Source organism: Coffea arabica, chromosome 10e (assembly GCF_036785885.1).
Source record: "Coffea arabica cultivar ET-39 chromosome 10e, Coffea Arabica ET-39 HiFi, whole genome shotgun sequence".
In the NCBI taxonomy this organism is placed as follows: domain Eukaryota; kingdom Viridiplantae; phylum Streptophyta; class Magnoliopsida; order Gentianales; family Rubiaceae; genus Coffea; species Coffea arabica.
In genome coordinates, this window is record NC_092328.1 from 9,210,917 (window position 1) to 9,231,598 (window position 20,682).

General features: G+C 34.7%; 3 protein-coding genes and 1 long non-coding RNA gene across 5 annotated transcripts; 2 read left to right on the plus strand and 2 right to left on the minus strand.

The window, feature by feature from the left end:
- Positions 1–211: 211 nt before the first annotated feature.
- Positions 212–3,910, minus strand: LOC113711787 (uncharacterized). 2 transcript variants are annotated; one of them, XR_011822042.1, is made up of 3 exons: positions 3,506–3,910; positions 885–3,320; positions 212–567 (listed from the first exon to the last, which is right to left on the minus strand). XR_011822042.1 is itself a non-coding variant. In XM_027234990.2 (3 exons), the coding sequence occupies exons 1-3, from the start codon at positions 3,576–3,578 to the stop codon at positions 472–474; spliced, it is 285 nt and encodes a 94-aa protein (XP_027090791.2). In that variant the 5' UTR covers positions 3,579–3,868; the 3' UTR covers positions 212–471. The 2 variants fall into 2 exon arrangements, 1 of the variants encoding a protein (XP_027090791.2); XM_027234990.2 differs by having other exon boundaries at positions 3,205–3,320; positions 3,506–3,868.
- Positions 3,911–9,883: 5,973 nt separating this feature from the next.
- LOC140015402 (uncharacterized) lies at positions 9,884–12,427 on the plus strand. Its single transcript, XR_011822053.1, has 3 exons — positions 9,884–10,077; positions 11,437–11,495; positions 12,236–12,427. It is a non-coding gene; the product is annotated as an uncharacterized lncRNA (long non-coding RNA).
- Positions 12,428–12,901: 474 nt separating this feature from the next.
- LOC113712169 (GDSL esterase/lipase At1g33811) lies at positions 12,902–15,777 on the plus strand. The gene is made up of 5 exons (XM_027235458.2): positions 12,902–13,173; positions 13,565–13,689; positions 13,959–14,207; positions 14,844–15,102; positions 15,487–15,777. The coding sequence occupies exons 1-5, from the start codon at positions 12,921–12,923 to the stop codon at positions 15,708–15,710; spliced, it is 1,110 nt and encodes a 369-aa protein (XP_027091259.1). The 5' UTR covers positions 12,902–12,920; the 3' UTR covers positions 15,711–15,777.
- A 2,033-nt stretch (positions 15,778–17,810) lies between these two features.
- On the minus strand, positions 17,811–20,482 carry LOC113712106 (GDSL esterase/lipase At1g71691). Its single transcript, XM_027235394.2, has 5 exons — positions 20,045–20,482; positions 19,035–19,156; positions 18,669–18,908; positions 18,332–18,581; positions 17,811–18,193 (listed from the first exon to the last, which is right to left on the minus strand). Exons 1-5 carry the CDS (start codon positions 20,328–20,330, stop codon positions 17,973–17,975), a joined length of 1,119 nt encoding a protein of 372 aa, XP_027091195.1. The 5' UTR covers positions 20,331–20,482; the 3' UTR covers positions 17,811–17,972.
- Between the last annotated feature and the right edge of the window lie 200 nt (positions 20,483–20,682).

Below are 20,682 nucleotides of genomic sequence, written 5' to 3' on the forward strand. Positions count from 1 at the left end.
TGGTTATGAACAGGATTGATGTGAAGATCCTCCAGCCGTGTACCCTCAGCTGCAGACGCTTATCGAGAGCAATTACATGACCGTATTTAGAATTTTTGCAGTTTGAAATACAAGATGGGGCTTTCCAATCTTGACAGTCAATAGACGAGGGGGAGACCTCAAAACTGGGACAGGTCGAAAACTGGATAGTTTCGGAATCCACACAGTTACATTGGCTTAATTATTCCTCTCAATATCATTATGGCTTTCAAATGATACATAGGGTAGAGATTGAAAAATGGCAAAATCCCACAAAAGCTTATTCAACAAAACATTTTCTGGTAAACTCTGCCAGAAAAAGCAGCTGCAATTACTTAACAATCGTTTTGTTTGCGGGATTGGTACAAACAATATGACACAGGCATTGGCTACTCGCTGGTCTGGCATCACTGCATGAACATTTTTGAGGCATTGCACTTGCTGGAAACCGTCTTATTGCTTCATCAAAACATCTGGGATTCCCTTCATATCCACATACAGCTTTAACTGGGAGACCGAAAGTTGTTGGGCAAAGCTTGGGTTGTTGGCCTGAAATGGAAGAATAAAACACAAATCCAAGATAGTTAAAATATTAGTTCATATACAAGAAATATTTGAGGATATATATGTTATTAATCTTCTTGTTGACACACCTCACTAACTGTTTGGTCTTCGAAAGAAATAAAAAAAAAAAAAATTGGTGAGGAATTCCACTGATTAATAAAGAAATGAGCATTATAACAACTTCGATCCCTCAGTGTAATATTTGAAAAAAAAAAAAAAGGTAATGAATGTAAGCCGATGAGAAATGGAAGATAACAAGGGTGGCTGATAAATAAAACACCACTTAGGTTTCTAGTTCTCACCTAGAGAAGGGGCCACAAAGAGACTCAAGAGAAGAGACACAAAAAGAAGGGGAAACACAATTGAGTTCTTCATGCTTCTTGTTTGGACTTTGCACTGAATTAGCTTTTCAATTGATCTGAACTAGTCAATGCTCACTAGTAGTTGTGTCACCTTTTTATAGTGCTAATTAAGTGCTAACACGGTGCATGAGAGATAGTTGAACTAGAGGTATGCGATTAGAGATTATTTATAAGCAATAATGCTCCTCAACATATTAGGAGTTAATTACTTACCATACCTATGAAATAAAAAAGATTTTTTCCCCCATTAGGGCCTTTTGGAATGCCTAATTTACGCTTATTTACTATTTAAACATTTTGTTGTGCTCCATTGCACTTAGATAACCTTTTTGGATTTAATTTCACATGGCAAGTGATATTGTGAGAGCAATTATCATCATTTTACTCAAATGCCAAGATTATTCTCAATCAATCAATCAATCCTATAAATGTTCACTCAAATGCCAAGATTATTCTCAATCAATCAATCAATCCTATACATGGTCAGTGATTTTTCTAGGGTCTATTATGCATTATTTACTTCTCTTTTCTCACTCTAAGTAAGTAATTTTTGTTAGGCTATTATTTTCACCTCTCTGTGTCTCTCTCTCGCACATACACATTAATTTATCTATTATTTTTATAATTAAATAGAGTAGTGTTCGTCTTAATCTTTTCTTGTATTTCTATGTACTCTTGCCTTTTTTTTTTATACAATTCTAATGCATTTATTTATTTGCAAATAGAACTTGATTTAACTCTAACAAATTTTAGTTTAAAATGATTACTATTATGATGTCATTGTATCTCAATACTTTAGCATGTATTTTTCTTTGAATTCTGCTTGTTTGTCATGCCTTTGAATAGCTAATACTATTAAACCCTTTATCATCATCTTCTTTTATACTAGTCATGTAAGTCTTGACTTTTATCAAATATTCATATTTATCATTTCAACATTGATCTCCATCAAGTATTCATATTTTCTAATAATTAGATGAAAATAAGTTTAAATTACATTACATTGTATATCTCGTGAATATTGAAGGAAATGTAAGGCTATTTTTTTGGGATTATTTTCATCCCAAACTATTATTTATTTTGTGTTAAATTATATTTTGTTCGAAAAAAAGATGCTTCTGAGTAAAATTACAAAAAAAAAATACAAGAACAATTAGAATTAGTATATGAGAAATTATTAAAGCCAAAATCAATTTAGTATATCATGAAAATACTTGATAAATTAATGTGTGCATGCATGTGTGTGTGTGTGTGAGAGAGAGAGAGAGAGAGATGGTGGGAAAAAACTTCAAGAGAAGAAGAGAAGTAACTAGTACATAATGGATCTAGGAAAATCAAGAAGAATATATGGAGATGACAGATTCAGGATAATCTTGACATTTGAGGAAAATAACCTTGACATATGAGAAAAATTCACTTTGATAGGAATATTATTGCCCTCAAAGTTCTATTTGCCTTTATGATTAAAATATTAATTTTCCTTTCATGTAGATAAAGAAATATTAATGTTAGCGTAAATAACTCCGTTAACTTGAATATGTTTCTTACAAAACCAGAAAAAATATATGCATTACATTAGCTCTATTTGCTAAAAAAAATAAATTAAATTTCGGGTAGCGTTCTCAATTCCTTTGGTTTATTCAAGTTTCGTGCCAAATAATCGTCGGTTGAGGAGAACGGAAAGCTTAACCATTCTAACAAATGCAGGATAGATCCATCGAATCGAATGCTGGAATATGATAAAAACGGAAAAAATTATATCCTAATTGTTGAACACTGGTTGTTGAAACTTGATTGGACTATATATGCTCCAGGGACTTCTAAAACGGCCCTAATCCAATCCTCTCCAGAAAGCCTTTTCATGTTTTAGAGCCATATATCACAGATAGTCAGCTTGCACCCCAAAAAAAAAAATCTCACCATATTCAAACTAAAAGTGTTTCAAGCATATGAGATTACACATCCACAGATTTAGGTTTCTTTTGTACTGTTGAGGTTATGATGAATCCACAATCATGCTGGTTTAATTATTCCTCTCAAAATATTATTATGGCACCCAAACGGTACACAGGGTAGAGATAGAAAAATTACAAAAATCCCACAAAATCTTATTCAGCAAAGAATTTTCTCGTAGAATCTGCCAGAAAAAGCAATTACATAAGTTAAAAAACGCTTAGTTTGTGGGATTGGTACAAATAATGGAACACTGGCACTGGCTACTTGCAGGTCTAGCATCACTGCATGAACATTTTTGAGGCACCTGACTTGCTGCAAACCGTTTTAGTGCTTCATCAATACACCTGAAATCCCCATCACTTCCACATGCACCTTTAACTGGTAAAGGGAAAGTAACAGGGCAGAGCTTGGGTTGTTGGCCTGAAATGGAAGAAGAAAACACAAAATCAAGATAATTGAAATTAACGTAGTACTTACAAGAACTTTCATAGTGTAACATTTGACCGGGAAAAAAAAGTAATGAATGTCATAATATGGGCAATGAGAATGAAAGATAGGGTGGCTGATAAATAGAACATCATTTTTTTTTTTTATCAAGTTCTCACCTAGAGAAGGGGTAAGGAGACTCAACAAAAGAGTCACAGAGAGAAGGGGAAGCACAATTGAGTGAATCTTCATGCTTCTTCTGGTTTGGATCTTGTACTGAATTAGTTTTTCACTCCATTTGAATCTCTCGATGCTCCCTTGAAGCTTTGGCACCTTTTTATAGCATGAGCACTGGAGTATGGAGACAATTGGACCACAGTAAAGCAATCATTACAGAATATTTAGGAGCAATACTGCTCCTTAGAATATAAATTAGAAGTAAATTACTTAGCCCAGTGCCTATGAACTAAAAAGATTTTTTCTCCAATAGCGCATATGAAAGTACTATTTGAGTGAAAATCCTCATACTTATCGTCCCTCCATTATATTTAGATGCTTCTTGGATTTAACTTGACATTTCCAAGAGTTACACTTGATGCCACTTTTAATATGGGCGCCCGTCAGGCAAACGGGAACATCTAGATTAGTTTTGAGCTAGAAATTATATTTAAAATTCACTATCTACCAAACCTTCTACGTTATAGTTGACAGGTGTCGGTCTGTGTAATAATAAATTTCTACTTACAAAAATATATGATCGAGTATAATGACAAGTAGGGTCGTTTCCATAGGAATTAGGGAAAAATTTGTTTCTTTCCGAATAAAAAAAACTAATTGGGGGGGGGGGGAGGGGGTTTTGGAAAAATAAAGCTAAAATAATCAATGCAAATAAAAATAATTAAATTGAAGAAAATTAAATTTAAATCAATAATAAACAAGCTGTAGCCAATGAAATAATTTCGAAAATGGTTCATGCAACTGCTCATCAATGCAATAATTATTTCATCTACTCGTTAATAAACAAGTTATAGTTGTTAAACACGCGATGACAACCAGATTTTCCTTACCGTCACGATAGTTAAGGTACGTCCGTTAACTACTTCTCTAACCAAGATACAATCCTAGGTACGTCTGTAAAATTTAATTTCTTAATTGCATTAGAAACTAGAAAAAGTTATGTTCTAATCAACAAACACACTACCAGGGTTTATTTAAATTAGAAGATATATTTTTTAAACATAAAATCAATCATGCTAGTCGCCACTAACACCAACCAATCAAACAATTACGCATTTGATTGATTAATATGACAGTAGATTATTAGTTTAATTCAAATATCGGACCCGTGATATTTAAATAACAAAATAATCATAAGAAGTTAAATCATAAAACGTACAAATATTAACAAATAAAAATAATTAAATCTCATAATTGTAGTTGAACCAAATCCTTCATTATCCCTTGATTGGAAAAGAATTTAGTTGCACATCATGACAAAAAGTTGCGTAAACATCTGACAAAGCTCTTCGCTCGGTTTTGCTTCGCGCTAAAAGCGGAAAATCACTAGTTTCTCTGGACCGAAACAAAAGTCTTTACAGTCACGACAACCAAGAATCCCTGCTACTCACGTTTTTCCTTTTCCTAATCTATTACTACTACTACTAATTCAAATTTCCCACGGAAGAAATATTTCCCTAATTGAACAAAAGGTAAGCTCTTTGCTTCCTAATACAAAACGGAAAGCCAATTATCTTGGAAAAAGGAACATGCTTCTAAGGTCTTCAATGTGAATTGAAAAACTGTCACGCGCTCGGATCGCGATCTCTTGGGACTTGAGGCTAGACTTAAAGCGCGGCCACACGGAATAAGCCAAGAATCATCGTTAATTTGCTTTTTAACTCTTTTTCTTGTCATATTCCTGAAATTAGTACCGATTGTCAAATATAAGTAGAATCCATCCAATTATGTAATATTTGGCAAATATTGAGGGAAAATATTCACAAATTAAATAGCAATTATGCATCCTATCAATAGTTTTAACAATGGTAGTTACCTTATTATGCATCCTATCAATATTTGGCAAATAACAATGGTAAATTTATGTTGCTATACAAGTTGCCTATGTTAGACTTCTAAGAATATAGTGTAAATCTACTTCTTACTAAATCAAAACAAATTGTGTATGTAGTTTCATTAAGACGTATGGGACAAATTGTCGTATACTATGTCAGTATTATAGACTTTGTTGAAAATATTCACAAACTAATCTAGTTGATTTCTCAGAACTATGTATTTCTTTTCTCATCTTTTATCATATTTTCTCAGTCATTCTTACAAAGAAAATGTTACGATATATTGTTCATTTACAACCAATATGCATGTGTTAGACACAATTTGAATACGAATCTAAAGTGGCATCACCTATCATATGGTCATCTGCGACATGAAATTTCTTCAGAATTTTTGGTTGAGCTTGTGTTACTCTCCTAGCAACTCTGCTAAACCCGTAGACTTGAAAAGAGCATTTATCTCATCTCATGCTTCCCGAGTAAATTTTTAGATTGTAGATATATATCCTGCGATTGTTCCTTCCAGAATTTTTTTTTTTGGAGAAATGTTCCTTCCAGAATTGAAATGAGCATCATAATAACTCTAGTTGTGACAGCATATAACCTGCGAAGTCTTTTACCAAAGTATCATATGAAAAGTAATTGCTTTCACACATGCAATACATGAGAACAGGATGATGTCAATTGTCCAACTAGGGAATGGGTGGCTGCGGCTGAGTTGTGTGCGGTTGTTTACTATTCTTGTAGTTCTCAAAAAATTTTGTTTTTGTATATCAAATGAAAAAGTATTACATATAATGTAACATGCATCCAATCTTGTGACTAACATAATAATGGAATCATCAGGTTCGTCCCAACGAGTAGGGAGGGGAGCTTTGGGAGTTTTTCATGCTATCAAGTTTAAGTTTTCATATGAGTTTTAGTCCTAAAAATTAAGAATCGAAAAAGTATGAAAAGGATTCGAATTTTGAGTTTGGTAGTAAGAATTGAGAGACTGTGGGAGGGATAAAATGATATATACAGAAGAAAATAAAATAATCACGTGACATTTGCACCGAACCATAACACGTCCTATCCGTTGATGCAATTAACATATAATTGGTGTAAGCAATTGAATACTTTTCCATTAGTTGCTGAAGTTAAGTAAAACATTGGTAGATGTACAAAGTGAAATGTATTCACAAAAATTAGGGCAGAGCTAATACAAGTTAGTTCAATTGGTAAAAACAGTGTATTAGCTGATATACAACAGTCATTATAAAAACAGTTTGTATTAGCTGTGCTTATAGATGATATATAAGAATCGCTATAAGCGACTTATGATTTACAGAGCATTTCTTGACCTATTGCATACACTTAAATTTTTCTTCTTACCCAAAAAAAAAAGAAGGGCAGGTAAAGTATACTGTCCCTACTTGGCACATAACATGTATGGTAATGTATAAAACCAAGAATGGAGGGGCTAAATCTACTCCCCATGTATTCATTGGACAACGTAGCTTCATCTATTAAATTTATTTGATTCCTCTTATATACAGTTCCAAATAACTTATATTGACAAAGCAACAAAAAAATGCAAAAAAATGTTTCCATTTAGAAGAGAATATTTTCAAACATTTTACAAGTACTTAAGAATGTTAATTTTTAATTTAAAGTTTAATTTGGCAATTGATTTTTAATTTAAAGTTTAATTTGGCAATTGAGATTTTCAATTACAAATGAGCACGTAAATAGCAATGTCTCTGCATTTCAAGTCTCTAAAATTAAAATCTCAATAGTTTCAAGATGGAACATACAATCATAATAACCTTTTCATATAAATATCTATCATTTGATTCCAGCAATTCCGATGTATGCCTGAGAAGCCAAAGCATAGCTACTACACGTTGGAAAAGACAATTTTACAACGTTAAAATCTTGACTTTGACAACACAAACTTCTTGTTGAACAAGACTCTTTTTTTTTTTTCTTAAGGATTAAATAAGACAGTTTGGAATTTTATCACGCATGTGGGCTTTAGATTGGCAGGTTGGCATTGTCTAGAAAGAATATTTCGATACTTCTTAAAAGTTTGGGCTGTTATAAGATTCTAGAATGGTTTAGTAAAAGTAGACTTTCTATCTCAATTTTTCAGAAAATGGAATTTTCTAACTGATTCACTGCTGTTAAGGCACCTAAATGAAATCGCATTTGAATTGCCAGATAAATACAAACATTCACATCTATTTAGAGGTGGCAATTTGTCCCAAGTCCCAATGGGTTACCCATGCCCATGGGGACTTTGGGCGGGTTGGGTATTGGAATTTGATATTGGGTTTAAAATGGGACAAATTCCAATTATATCCATTAATTGATGGGAAATTTTGGAAAATACTTGGGTACCCATTGGGCTCAAATAGCAAGGGTTCCGTTTGGATTAGCTGTTTTTGGGGATGTTTTTGAAATATTTTATTGTAACAGTGTCTATGAAAAAATTTTACTATAATTTTTTTAAAATATTTGATATACTAATGTGGATGGGATGTTTTTTGAGTTATTGTATATTACTGTAACATTGTATTTGAAAATTTTATTTTTTGAAAAAATAGCAAATCCAAACAGAGTCTTAGATTCAAAAATTATCTTTAACAATTTTTATAGTCATACTAGCGAATATAATCTAGCAGTCTTCCTAATTATTATCCACAAGAATTTCCAATATTTCAGTCAGTTTAGACCTGTCATTCTTGGACAATGATGAGAATAAATATTCAACACCCTAAGTGCCTTGGCCATCTTAATATATGTTGGAATATGGCTGTATATCTATCTTTTCCTTTATTTGTTAATCCAAATTTTGGTGGGAATCCTGAATATAAAGCACTTGTATGTTTATTTAATAAAACTAAAAGAAATTTAATAAATAAAAAATATTAAAGTTATATAAAAAATAAAAAATGAATTAAAGGAAAAAAATATGTAGAAAATAGATTTGGGTATTGGGCGGGATCAATCTAAACCCATCCCAAAGTGATCCCGCCCAAGTTAGTCCCAAAACACATATGGGTAAGGTTGGGCCTAAACCCATATGATTCGGTTCCATCTCAAATCCAAGCAAATCTCGCGCATCCCGCCCATTTTGCCACCTCTACATCTATTATACCCTTGAATTGAAACAATTTTTTCAAATTAACCACTCTATATATTCTAACAAATTAATACTTAAATCCCCTCCCATCGAGTGCTTAATGGATACCCATGAACAAAACAATTGGCCCGTCATGAGACTAATTTGATTAAGATATATAGCAATATCGCAAACCCTGTAATTAATCTACAAAATTACTCGTATTGTTGTACACTCTTTAATTATTAATTATATTTTATTAGCTACTTTTAGCGTTATTTAATCTCTTACCCTTGAATTAAGGCATATCCACCCCTATGTTATAGCTAGACACACATACACATACTGCTATAAATTAAGAATTTCATAGACAGTAATAATTTGGATCTGTCATCCGTGTAACAATTAAAGCAAACAATTAATTCACTATAAGAAAGTTGAAGAACGAAATTATTGCTCACTTTCTTTCTTTTTTATTTTTTGGTGAAATAATTAATTTTTGTAGGCCTCTAGACAACTTTGTATGTACAAGTTCAAGAACTTCACGAGATGATAAGGCAGATAAATGGATCAACTTTTTAAAGAGAAATGTAACATCCCGAATATTAGGAGGTTGTTTGTGAAGAAAATATTAAAGTGTATTTCTTTGGGTTGATTTAAAACCTTATTTTGGTTTAAAAGACTAGAAACCCTAATATTGTAGCCAAAAACCCTAGTTTACTTGTGACTAACCGGTTTTCCTAAATGTCTCATATTTTAATTGAAACCCTAATTTTAATTACTGGAATTGGAAAATTCCTCACGTTTTCTTAAAAATTTCTTTTTATTTGAAGATTATCATTTATTAAAGCCCTACTATCCAATTATTCCATGATAAGTGTAATTAAACCTAGAAAATAAGGTTTTACGCTTTGGTTTCAAGTTTGGAGTAAAATTAGGGTTTTCGCGATTTTTCGCCGGATGAATTTTCGGTACAGAGTAAGGATTAAATTTGGAGATTAAAAGTGACTTTTAAGTGAAAAATAATATGTGAGTAGTAGCAGTAATATAAGGTTAGTGAATGGGAAGTAAAAACCCTAGTACGTGAGTTTTTAAGAAAAACGGCGCGAACCGGCGGGTCCCGCGCACTACCGTTTGAACGCACCACTGGACCACCACTTTCTTGCACCACAAGCTTATTGATATTTGAGCCAAAATATCTTCTTATATTACAGCTAAGGGGACCGAAATTTGTGGCTTATAAGTAAGGGGAAGAAAGAGAAAAATTAGTGGCTAAGAATTGTCCAAGTGTTAGCCAAATTGTGGTCTTAATTAACTCTAACCTTCTTACTCCTTATAAGACAAAAATCAGCTTCATTTCTCTTCATTTTCTGCTGCCAAGAGCCGAGAGAGAGAGAGAGTAAGAATAAGAGAGGAAAAACAAAACTCTTCTCCATTTCTTCTTCAATCCACCAACAAAGTGAGAAATCAAACAAAAGAAACCGATTAATCTTGTCTTTGAGTGGTTAGTTAGTGTTTGGTGGTGAAAGTTTGGAAAAGGAAAGCTTGGGGCTGCTTTTAGAGACTTCTAACCAAGGTAAGAGAACTCATCTCTCTAAGTTTTGCTTTTGATTTTGTTAAATTAAGTTAGTAGTTTGATTATAGTGGTGGAATCATGGATGATTAGCATGATTTAGAGGTTTTCCCCAATTTATTTGATGAACTAGGGGTTCTGATTTTCTGCTCAATGTGATGTATGATGTGTAAATGTTGCAATTAAGGTTATATAAGGTTGTTTAGTGGTGATTAGAACCAGAAATTTGAGGAAATTACACTTAGAGCTAAACATTCCAGATTTCTGGAAAATTTCCCAAGCATTCTGTCCGAAATTGTATCTATATGTTAGAGGCTGATTTGGCCTTTGGTCAAAGAAGGAAAGTTGTATAGAATGGCATTTTATAGGTGCCTGTAAAATTTCAGCTCAATCGGAGCAACGGAGGTCGTGAAAAGTCCAAAATACCCCTACTGTTTTAAGAATTTCCCAGCAGTCCGTTTCTTCAGTTCAGTCCAGTTTATCACGATTTTTGACCAGGATCCATTCTGATTTAGCTCTGGGCCGAAACTTGAAAGTTGTAGTGTTCTGAAGTAGCTTTAAAATACCTCAAAGAACACCTGATTCGGACTTGTGTACACTGAGTTATGACCATTACAGTGTTCTGCGTTTAAGCTGCCGGTGAATTGGTTTCTGGTTTAGTAATTGGCGAATTTGACCAAGTTACATTAGAAACTGGACTTAGTGATATTCATGAACATTGTAGCCCTGAGTCTTAGCTTCGAAACGGCATAGGTTTCGCCTTAATCCGATTAGCGTAACTTCGGATAAGTTATTTCCGCTTTTATACGTCAAATCTGTCTTTCGGCTATATGGAATTTCTGTTCTTGCTATTGATGCGAATCTTATTATTATGATATTGTGAGCCTATGGAACGGCTCTTGACCTGAATTGCTTATATGTATGATGTTGGGTTGTGTTTGAGAAAAACAATGAAGCCTAAATGGCTGGAAAATTAGGTAAACACAAAGGGCATGCTGCCCAAATTTACGCTCGAGGACTATATAAATACACTTGCGACTTGGGTCGAGTTGATATGAATAGTACTTGAACCATCTAGGGTACTTGAGTCTTCTTGTTCGAGGTATATAAGTAAGGACTTGGCCGAACTTGTACCCTTGAGAAATGAAATAATGATTGCTCAAAATACGTTTTCCCTTGTACTTTCGACTCGCATGACCATTTCAAGTATAAATGTTACAAAGTTTTATCATTTAAAAAGTGAGCGAGTATCTCACGAGTATTCTCCAAGTGAATTTCAATTTCTTGATTCTTATTGAACGAAACGTCTAAGTTTCGAACTCTAGTCATGTTTCAAAGTTCTCAAATTGAGTTTTATCGCAGATTTGGACTCCGAACTCGGAGTATAACCTGAAAGTGACCAGTAGCACTATATCTTTTGGGTGAGTGCTTTCAAATACCGAATTGAACTTGATACTTGAACTTGATACGTGACCAATCTGATTACATGTTATATACGTGAATTGTAAAGGCAAGAGTGTACTTTATCGCACTTGCCCTTACGTGATATACTTGTTTATTGTTGCAATTGACTTGATATACTTGTTTATGATGCGCGCACTTCCTGGAATTCCAGAAACCCTGTGGCGAGTTACTCTAGTCGAGCCGGCAAGGGCTTGGTCGATTGGGTAACGAACCCTGGGTCTTTTGTATTGTCGAGTGGAGTGATATCTCCTCGACTAATCGGTATACTCGAGTATTACCACCCGTGTTTATTGAGGATTTTGGGCCCAGTAGGGGGTGTGAATGGTGGACGGAGAGTCGTGTAAGTGGTGTTCTACTGGATTAGTTACTCACTTGAAAGTTGACGGAGTGTCAACTACTACGTGATCAAGCTTCTGGTAATGCAAAGGGGAATTTGGCTCCTGAGAGCCATCCGTATCCTTATGCTTTGGAATACTTATTGTTTATTGGATTATTGTTTCTTTTGAAAAATCTTCTACATTTGCTCATTTTAAGATTGCTACTTGACGTGTTACTGTTCACATTTATGAACACTTTATGAACTTTATGCTCGTTACTTTGCTATATCGAAAACTCGTACTTATAAATAATTGTCAATTTGCTATTTGGAACCTCACTGGGCTTTTAGCTCATTCCACTCCATTTGTTTTCCTTTCAGGGGTACGAGCGAGGCGTGAGATATGTAAAGTCTAGCATAGACTAGCTATTTGATTTTGACTTGTACTCACGCTATTCCTCGGATGAAACATGTTGTACTTGGATTGTATACGTTCTGAACTAGTTTGGTGTATTGAGACTTTGTACTTCGATTTCTATTAATGTAAATTATAAGCTTGAATTGGGAATGTTATTTATGGTTCATGGATGTGTGTACGTGACTCGATTGAGATAGTGAGTGAGTCCTGGCGAGAGCTGGGCAGGCGGTCTGCCGAACCCTTTGGTACGCCTTAGGGAAAGGTGGGGTCGTCACAGAGAAAACTACCACAAACTTACACTCTAATAAGAGAAGGGAAAAAAAAAACTTCATAAATGTTTGAAACTTTGTTTAGGTAAGGGCTAAGGCTAGCCAACTAGGGAGAGTATATATCACGAGCAATCAGCCCTGATCACCGCTGCGTTATATTGGCATTAATTTGGCTGAATGTCTTGAGACATGCTCGCGAAATACAGCTAGAAAGGTACTTGGAGACCATTTCTCTCACGGGGAAGTGCCAATTTCATCTCATGATGAAGGAAAAAAGATTACATGATGAAAGGCAACAGATTTCACTATAAAGTATAGCTTCCCAAACCCATCATATATTCATCCCAAGCTGCTTCCCAAACCCATCATCACAAGATCGATGGATTTTGTTGGTTTTCTTTTGTGGGTTCTAACTTCTTTCTTGTTACTTACGGCAAAAGCTTGCTCACAACCACAGGAACAGCAGCCACAAGTGCCTTGTTTCTTCATATTTGGAGATTCATTAGTTGATAATGGGAACAATAATGGCCTCCTCACGCTGGCCAGGGCTAATTATATGCCTTATGGACTTGATTTTCCTCAGGGTGCCTCTGGTCGCTTCACTAATGGTCGTACATTTGTTGATATTTTGGGTGCGTACGTTTTTATACTTTTGCATGTTTGCAAAAGAAGCTTCAAGACATAATACTATTGTTTGATACTATAAATCTGCAATTTGTATGTTTATCAATACTATTGGTATAGTTCGTTAATGAATCAGACATAGGTGCTGATTTGAATTTGGAATGGTGTGGATTTAGTCCCTCTGTTGATATTACTAGATTACATTCATTTGTTTAGTAGGGATAGTAATTTGGCAAGGAATAAATACTAAAGGAAAAGGAGGATCGCGAAAAACAAGCCTGTCTTCTGAGACGAGAAACAAAGTCCCATAATGTGTTTGATTTTTTGAAAATGTAGTTAGATTAAAGTGAAGTTAAATACTTTGACAATGAAAATTAATGAAATAGTTTCATTTTGCAGCTCAACTTCTTGGCTTTCCCAACTATATCCCAGCCTATGCCAGGGTCCGTGGCAGGGCATTACTGCAGGGAGCAAACTATGCATCAGGAGCATCAGGCATCCGAGACGAGACAGGAAATAATTTGGTAATCCAGCTGTTGTTTTCGCATTGTAACAAGATGAAGTGTACATCAACTGGATAAAAATCGCAATATTGAATTGTTCCTAAAACGCTGCAAAAAAAAAAAAAAATGATACTGCATTATTGAGATTTTGTAGCGTACTTAAATTCTTTCAAAATGTACTTAGATAGATAGACTAGTTTTACGTACAATACGTGAAAGTTAAATGTTTGGTTTTCGATGTGGTTGATGGATAGAGTAACTAGCCTGGTGAATTACCTTCTTGACTGCAGGGGGATCACACATCAATGAATCAACAAGTAGCCAAATTTGCTACAACTGTAGAACAGTTGAGGAGGTACTTCAGGGGAGATAGCATGGCACTGGGAAATTACCTGAGCAAGTGCCTATTCTACTCAGGATTGGGAAGCAATGACTACCTTAACAATTATTTTATGACAGATTTTTATTCAACCAGAACAGCTTACACCCCAATAACTTATGCCGCTTCACTTCTTCAGGATTATACCAGGCAATTAACTGTGAGTAACTTCCACGGATAGTATACAATTAGCTTGGAAAAAAGATTATGGTAGTAAAAGACAAACCCAAGTTACAAATTTTTTCATGATTTCAGAAATATATCAAGATTTAATGAATGATAGAAATAAAAGTTCTGTTTCTATGGTAAAATCTTAATGACACAGGCAGTCTAAATTTATGTTACATGTTATAGTCTAAAAATACTTGTCAACATGTGTTACAAAATTTTAGACATTCTCCTTTAAATATGTAAAATTTCCATTGTTGCTTAGTAGGGAGTGTAGTGACATATAATCTAGAAACTCTGAAACTTGAATTGTGGAAATTATACTAATAACCCATAAATGACTAAAAATTAGACATGTTTGAACTCTAGATACCATCCAATTTTGTTAGATAGGATTCGTCTTTACGTTCATTCATATCCGGAATAAATTGAGACTGTCTATCAGTATTCTAATTGGAAATATACGATGTATCTCAGGTCATGCTAGACAGAAACAAAAGTGTAGGCAGTACATTTTAGCGTTCTTGATTGAAATTAGGCAGTTTGAGCCAAAATTAATCTCAGACATTAAAATAATTCCTTGTCAAATATTCGTGTTTATGTGTTTTGCACATCATCAATTTCAAAGGGATTGTACAATTTGGGAGCTCGTAAGGTGATTGTATCAGCAGTCGGACAAATAGGCTGCATACCATATGAGCTAGCACGGTACGATGGCAATGGTAGCAGATGTAATGAAGAGATCAACAATGCCATCATCCTCTTTAACACTGGACTGCGAAAATTGGTTGATCGTTTCAACAACGGTGAACTTCAGGGAGCAAAATTTGTCTACTTGGATTCATTTCAGAGCAGCCAAGATCTGGTACTCAATGCCAAAACATACGGTAATAATGCCCTCTAATTCGACAGGCTAACTTTGAAAGTTTAGTGAATGGACAATTTGTGAAGCCAATTTGAGTTCAAAAGTTGGATAAATTACAAAACGCGCACTTTTGAAACTCAGATAAGCTTATTTATAACTATGAAGTTCATGGTTTTTTGATTAGAAAAATATGTTGCTTGCCATGTGCTAATTACAATTTATGCAAATTACAATTACAAACTAAAATTAGAACAGAAATAAAGGCAAACATTGACATAATTTATAAAGGGACAAATGTTGAATGCACATGGATTAGAATTTCATTTTCTTGGAGAAAATTTTATCGTCCTGTCTCTTTGCAATAATTGACCAAATCATGTATTCCTTGCATGATGATGGTGAACAGGGTTTGAAGTTGTTGACAAAGGGTGCTGTGGAGTTGGAAAGAACAATGGCCAAATAACATGTCTCCCTCTTCAGCTGCCATGTGATGACCGAAGAAAGTACTTGTTCTGGGATGCCTTCCATCCAACTGAAGTTGCAAACATATTGCTTGCTAAGAAAGCATACAGTTCCAAGTCTAAATCATATGCTTACCCAATCAATATACAACAATTAACAATGCTTTAGGACTTTGCAGAATTTGCTGTATTTAATTGGAAAACAAGATGTATTCTTCATAAACTGCTTGGCTATGTTAAATTGCAATCCTTTGAGTCTTTTTTTTTTTTTTTTTCCCGTCTCAATCTCTGAAGTGGAGGGGTGGGAGTGCAGAAGCCAATAGGAGAGGATAATGAAATACTGGATATAAAGCCTCATTCTCATATGAGGAATAAAGACTCCCAAGAAAATAAGTTGACTAGTGACGGGTTTTTTTTATTTAATAAATAACAGCAACATTTGTTTATTTAGGGTGCTTCTTTTCCATCGACACGTTGCATACCTAGACTGGCACAAAGAAATGAAATAAAGATAAGGGATAATTTCAGAAAACTCCCTTGAGGTTTCCACCAATTTCACCCATTACCCCTCAAGGTACGATAGCGGATTGTCTTTCTCGATGATGGCCTTTGCCTCTTCTCCTTTCATCCCAAGCACCTTGGGCCACACAGTCTTGTATTCTGCATTAAGAGAAAAAAAAAAAAGAAAAAAAAAACAATGGAACTAAGTTCATTATATTTTCACACACACACACGCATATGTTCCTAAGTATGTACAGTAAGAATACAAAGACAAACGAAGAAAGCTAAACAAATTAAGAGTAAACGTACTTAGGTAGACTCAATTCACTATAGACCATGAGTAAAATACTTGTATGACTTCGTATATGGAGAGAGCTCTTGGATAAGGATTGCACAGACAATGAACTGACATTTTTCTTCCAAATTGATATTCTTCTCAAATCAATAATGTGTTCAATGAACCAAATCACTAGTATATATATTTCTCCTTCAAGTGTGAACGCTATCCTTGATTAAAAGAAATTGAATGAATCTTGGCGAGTAATGTTCTGTGTGAACCGGCGGCTGGTAGACTTTTTCATATCATACTGTGATTTAATGGATATTCCAAATGATCTAGGTGGACTACTTTTCAAAATTTGTTTCTTTCTTAAAAGAATTTTGCCCTTTATGTACCTGTTTAAAGTGCGAAATACCAACGGATACTTTGTTATGGTCTTCGACGGATTTCTTTTTTATTGATATTCTATGGAATCTATTAGATTATAATTAAGTTTTGGGTTTGTCTAATAGGTGTGCATTAGACACCAGTATAAGAGAATTCCTAAGTATTAGTTAGAAAAAGTTGAAGTTTAAACAATAAATAATTAACTAGATAAACCTTCAAAAGAAAGTCTAAATGAACGTTAAAAAGAAAATAAATTGTCTAAATGCAAAAAGAAACGATGTATATGAGTGTGTATATTTTAATAAATAGTAGTAAAATAAGACTGTAATAGCCCAATTCCATTAGGCACTACTAAAACACCACTTCACGAAGAAGAAAAAAACTAATAAACAACGGATTTTTTTTTTTTTTTAATGAAATCTACATTTATTCAATTACTCGTGAACGCAACTTCAAGGTTTCCATGAACCCAAGACTTTTGACACTTGATTTCCTTTTATTTTTTGTTCTAAGGCCAATTCAACTTTTGCCCTGCTACTTTTCCAACATTATTCAGTTGTATCCATAGAAGTGATGGGAAATGCGAACATTCAGTTTTGGTGCTACACTCTATTATTGATTGTTTCAAAGGCTCCATGACTTGCAATAAAGTTCCAGTAGCGAGGAATAATGTGTAGTATATATGTTCTCAACCGACTCTTACGATCGATCTTTCATTTCTCAAATCCATTTTGATTAGCACATCAATCACTTCTGATCTTAGAAGATCTTATTACAAAGAGTTTCTCAACGCTCCTTAATGACTTCCTTATTGCTATTTCGCTTTAATCTTTTTCCTTATTGCTTTCTCATGAACATGATGGGATTGACTGCTGCTGCTGGCAGAAGAATTAGTAGCATATATAGTTCACTTGCATTCCGATACATGACCACAAAATTCTAAAATAGCTACCTTTCACCTTATCTTGTTACACTGATCAGTGGTAGAATTATCTTTGGCTGGAGAATGTATACCATCTGACCTGTTTTATTTTATTTCATTTTTAATGTAATTTAACTTCTGTTGACAGAATTGAAGACTAGGCATTAGAGCACACTAACTAGAAAGAAAAGTGTTTACATCATCATGCATTGCCAAAATTCCTTACAATTTCTAATCTCAAAAAGATCAAATACCCTTAAAACCATGAAAAAAGTGTAGCAAACAGCAGCAGTAAATCACAAAGTATATATTAGAATTGCAGAGGTCGTCAATCAAAGACGTCAAAGACGAGCAAGCTGCTCTATGTTTATGGGGTAAACAAGTTGAGGACCTCCACTGAAAGCACTCTTTCCAAACAAAATGTTTACTGCTGCTGTTGGGTGAAATGCATCCCAAAATATGTAGCGATCCCTCTCTGGACATGGCACCTGGAATGGAAGACAAGTTATCTGCCCTCTATTACGTCCAATTCCACAGCACCCTCGATTTACTATGTCAAATCCTGTAAAACCAAAAAAAAAATAAATAAATCAAGAAACACATAAAATGGATAAGTAAACGGTAAATTCTACAAATATATACATTTCTTGATTGTTTGAATTGCTTCAATTCTATAATTCTGCGTGGTGTCTAGTAGTACCATAAGAGTCATGGTTGGTAAGGAGATCTTGGAACATGTTGCGAATATCGATGTAAGCAAATCTGGATCCTGGGAGATTGGTGCTGAGTTTGTTGATCATAGCCTTGCTGTTGGTACTGAAGGGAACTACCAACTGGTTCACCGGCTCTGAGCATAGACCAGCTCCACTTTGAGCTAGGATGCTTGGTATACATCCCATTAGTCCAAGCCCAGCAATTACAAATTTCCTGGCTCCCAGATTATACAGCCTCTGCAGTAAGAAACAGTGCACAAAAAAAGTTAATTTTCTAATCAAGATTAATTAAAAAAAAAAAAATCAAATCTAGTACTATCTTACAGTGAGTTGTTGAGTGTACTGGGATGTCAAAAGATCAGCAAATTGTTGAGCATTATACTGGTTTTTGGTGTTGTAATTTGGCATGAGATAATTGTTGAGATAGTCATTGCTTCCCATTCCCACAAAGAATATGCATCGAGAAAGTGCCTGTGCTACATCTGGGGCACCAAGGCTGTTTGTGATTTGATCAAGCGTATTCTCAAAGTTCCGGATTTGTTGATTGAATGGAATGCGGCCAACCTGAAAATTGGACGTGGTTAATTTTCCAATTTATAGGAAATGTTGTTTTACAATCCCATTTTCCCATCTATAATCACTCAACCAATATAGTATTATCCTTGGAGAGAAAATTCAGCATGCACTTACAAAGTTTCGGCCTGTTTCATCAAGGATGCCAGCTGCTGCGGAGGCGTAGTTGACCCCATAACGCACTTGATCACCGGAAGCCTCTGAGAAGGGCGGAATAAGAGGTAGTCCTAGCAATTCAGCTGCAAAAAAGTACATGTTCAAAACTCAAAACAATTATACCCGGACTCTTCTCCTAGTAACATGCAATTTTAGGATGAAATTTGCCGTGAAATTCAGAGGGTTTAATTTCAAATGGACGCCCACATCTATCAATGACCTGTTTAATTTTCTGTCATGAGCAAGGACCTAAGTAGAACTAGCACCTTTATCGCCTATTGGCAATGGAGTTTAAGGAAGGCGGGATTTTGATCTGGCGTTGAAGCACACGCCTTTAGGGGCAGAAGGCAGGGGATGGGCCAGTCAGAAGCCAAGTAATAAATCAAAGAGGCCTTAAAAGGGTGTTTGGCATGTAGGTTTACAAAATAAAGCTTTTAAACTGGGGTGGTTTGAAAAAAAAAAACTGGGGTGGTTGGTAATATAAGGCATATACGTAATTTCTTGTTAGATAACTTCATGTTCCACGCTCTCAACCGTACTTAATTTGAGTTATATCAAGTATTCCACGCCTTCAAGCGGCTAGATATACAAAACCTGAGTAAAAGAGTGGTGCAACATTTATAGGTTTACCTAACCCGTCAACTGCTTTTTTCCTTACAGCACAAAAGACACTATGGTCATTCATTTACCATTACTAGTCTGTCATACATGCACGTACATGCACTATTATGCTTGTAGGTTTAGGCATCAAGTCCTACGTACTAGTTCATAGAAGTTAACTCTCAAATTATCAGCAATAGCTTTTGTCATTTTTTTTCACTTTTTAGGTGAATCTGCTGGTGAATAAACATTTATGTATGCTATGCAAATAAACAATAAAAAAATGCAGATTGAAGATTAAGAAAGCAAGACAAAACTTAGATTTAATTAAATATGAGAATCCCAAAAAAAAAAAATTTAAAAATCCGTACCTATTTCATCAACCATGGTGTAACCATTAGAGAAGCGTCCAGTTGGACCACCATTGAAATCAATGCCATAAGGAAAATAGTTGGCTTTTGCAAAAGAAGGGAGGTTGTTGTTATTCCCATTATCAATCAGAGAATCTCCAAAAATGAACATGGCAGGCACAAGTGCTCTCCTGGCTTCACTAACTCCTGGAATTGAGCCATCATCATTTTGTCCGTGTCCTGGAATTGCAATATTGCTCAACACCAACCAAGAAACAAAAATCCAGGAAAACATCAGCTCAGCCATAGTATTTTGAGTGTGTGTCTGTGTGTGAAAAGTGACAAAGATTCTTTAAGAGCTGAGGTGAACAGAGGCGAGGAAGTGATGGATGAAATGATGATGATAATGAACTAGTAGTGGACTGAGTAGTTTCCCATCTCTATGAGAATTGAAGGGGTTCATGAAGGTGGCGGAAGGATTTAATAGAGGGAAGAAGTGTGGTAGTTTAGGGGTAGTAAATGGATTCACCTGTATGTTGTCTGTTGGAGTAAATATAGTAATTATTGATGTCAGTGTTGTGAAAACTTTTCTTTAGCAAATTTAGATCTTAGACAAATTGTTTTTATCCTACAAACAATTTTGTACAAACAATTTTGTA

Excerpts from the sequence above, each read along its gene's own strand:
- LOC113711787 (XM_027234990.2), bottom strand. The coding sequence starts at position 3,578 with ATGAAGATTCACTCAATTGTGCTTCCCCTTCTCTCTGTGACTCTTTTG. Across the intron at positions 3,321-3,505 it reads TCTCCTTACCCCTTCTCTAG|GCCAACAACCCAAGCTCTGC; the intron begins GTGAGAACTTGA and ends CTTCCATTTCAG. Across the intron at positions 568-3,204 it reads AACGGTTTGCAGCAAGTCAG|GCCAACAACCCAAGCTTTGC; the intron begins GTGCCTCAAAAA and ends CTTCCATTTCAG.
- LOC113712169 (XM_027235458.2), top strand. The coding sequence starts at position 12,921 with ATGGATTTTGTTGGTTTTCTTTTGTGGGTTCTAACTTCTTTCTTGTTA. Across the intron at positions 13,174-13,564 it reads TACATTTGTTGATATTTTGG|CTCAACTTCTTGGCTTTCCC; the intron begins GTGCGTACGTTT and ends TTCATTTTGCAG. Across the intron at positions 15,103-15,486 it reads ACTCAATGCCAAAACATACG|GGTTTGAAGTTGTTGACAAA; the intron begins GTAATAATGCCC and ends GATGGTGAACAG.
- LOC113712106 (XM_027235394.2), bottom strand. The coding sequence starts at position 20,330 with ATGGCTGAGCTGATGTTTTCCTGGATTTTTGTTTCTTGGTTGGTGTTG. Across the intron at positions 18,909-19,034 it reads ATGAAACAGGCCGAAACTTT|GTTGGCCGCATTCCATTCAA; the intron begins GTAAGTGCATGC and ends TCCAATTTTCAG. Across the intron at positions 18,194-18,331 it reads TACCAACCATGACTCTTATG|GATTTGACATAGTAAATCGA; the intron begins GTACTACTAGAC and ends TTGGTTTTACAG.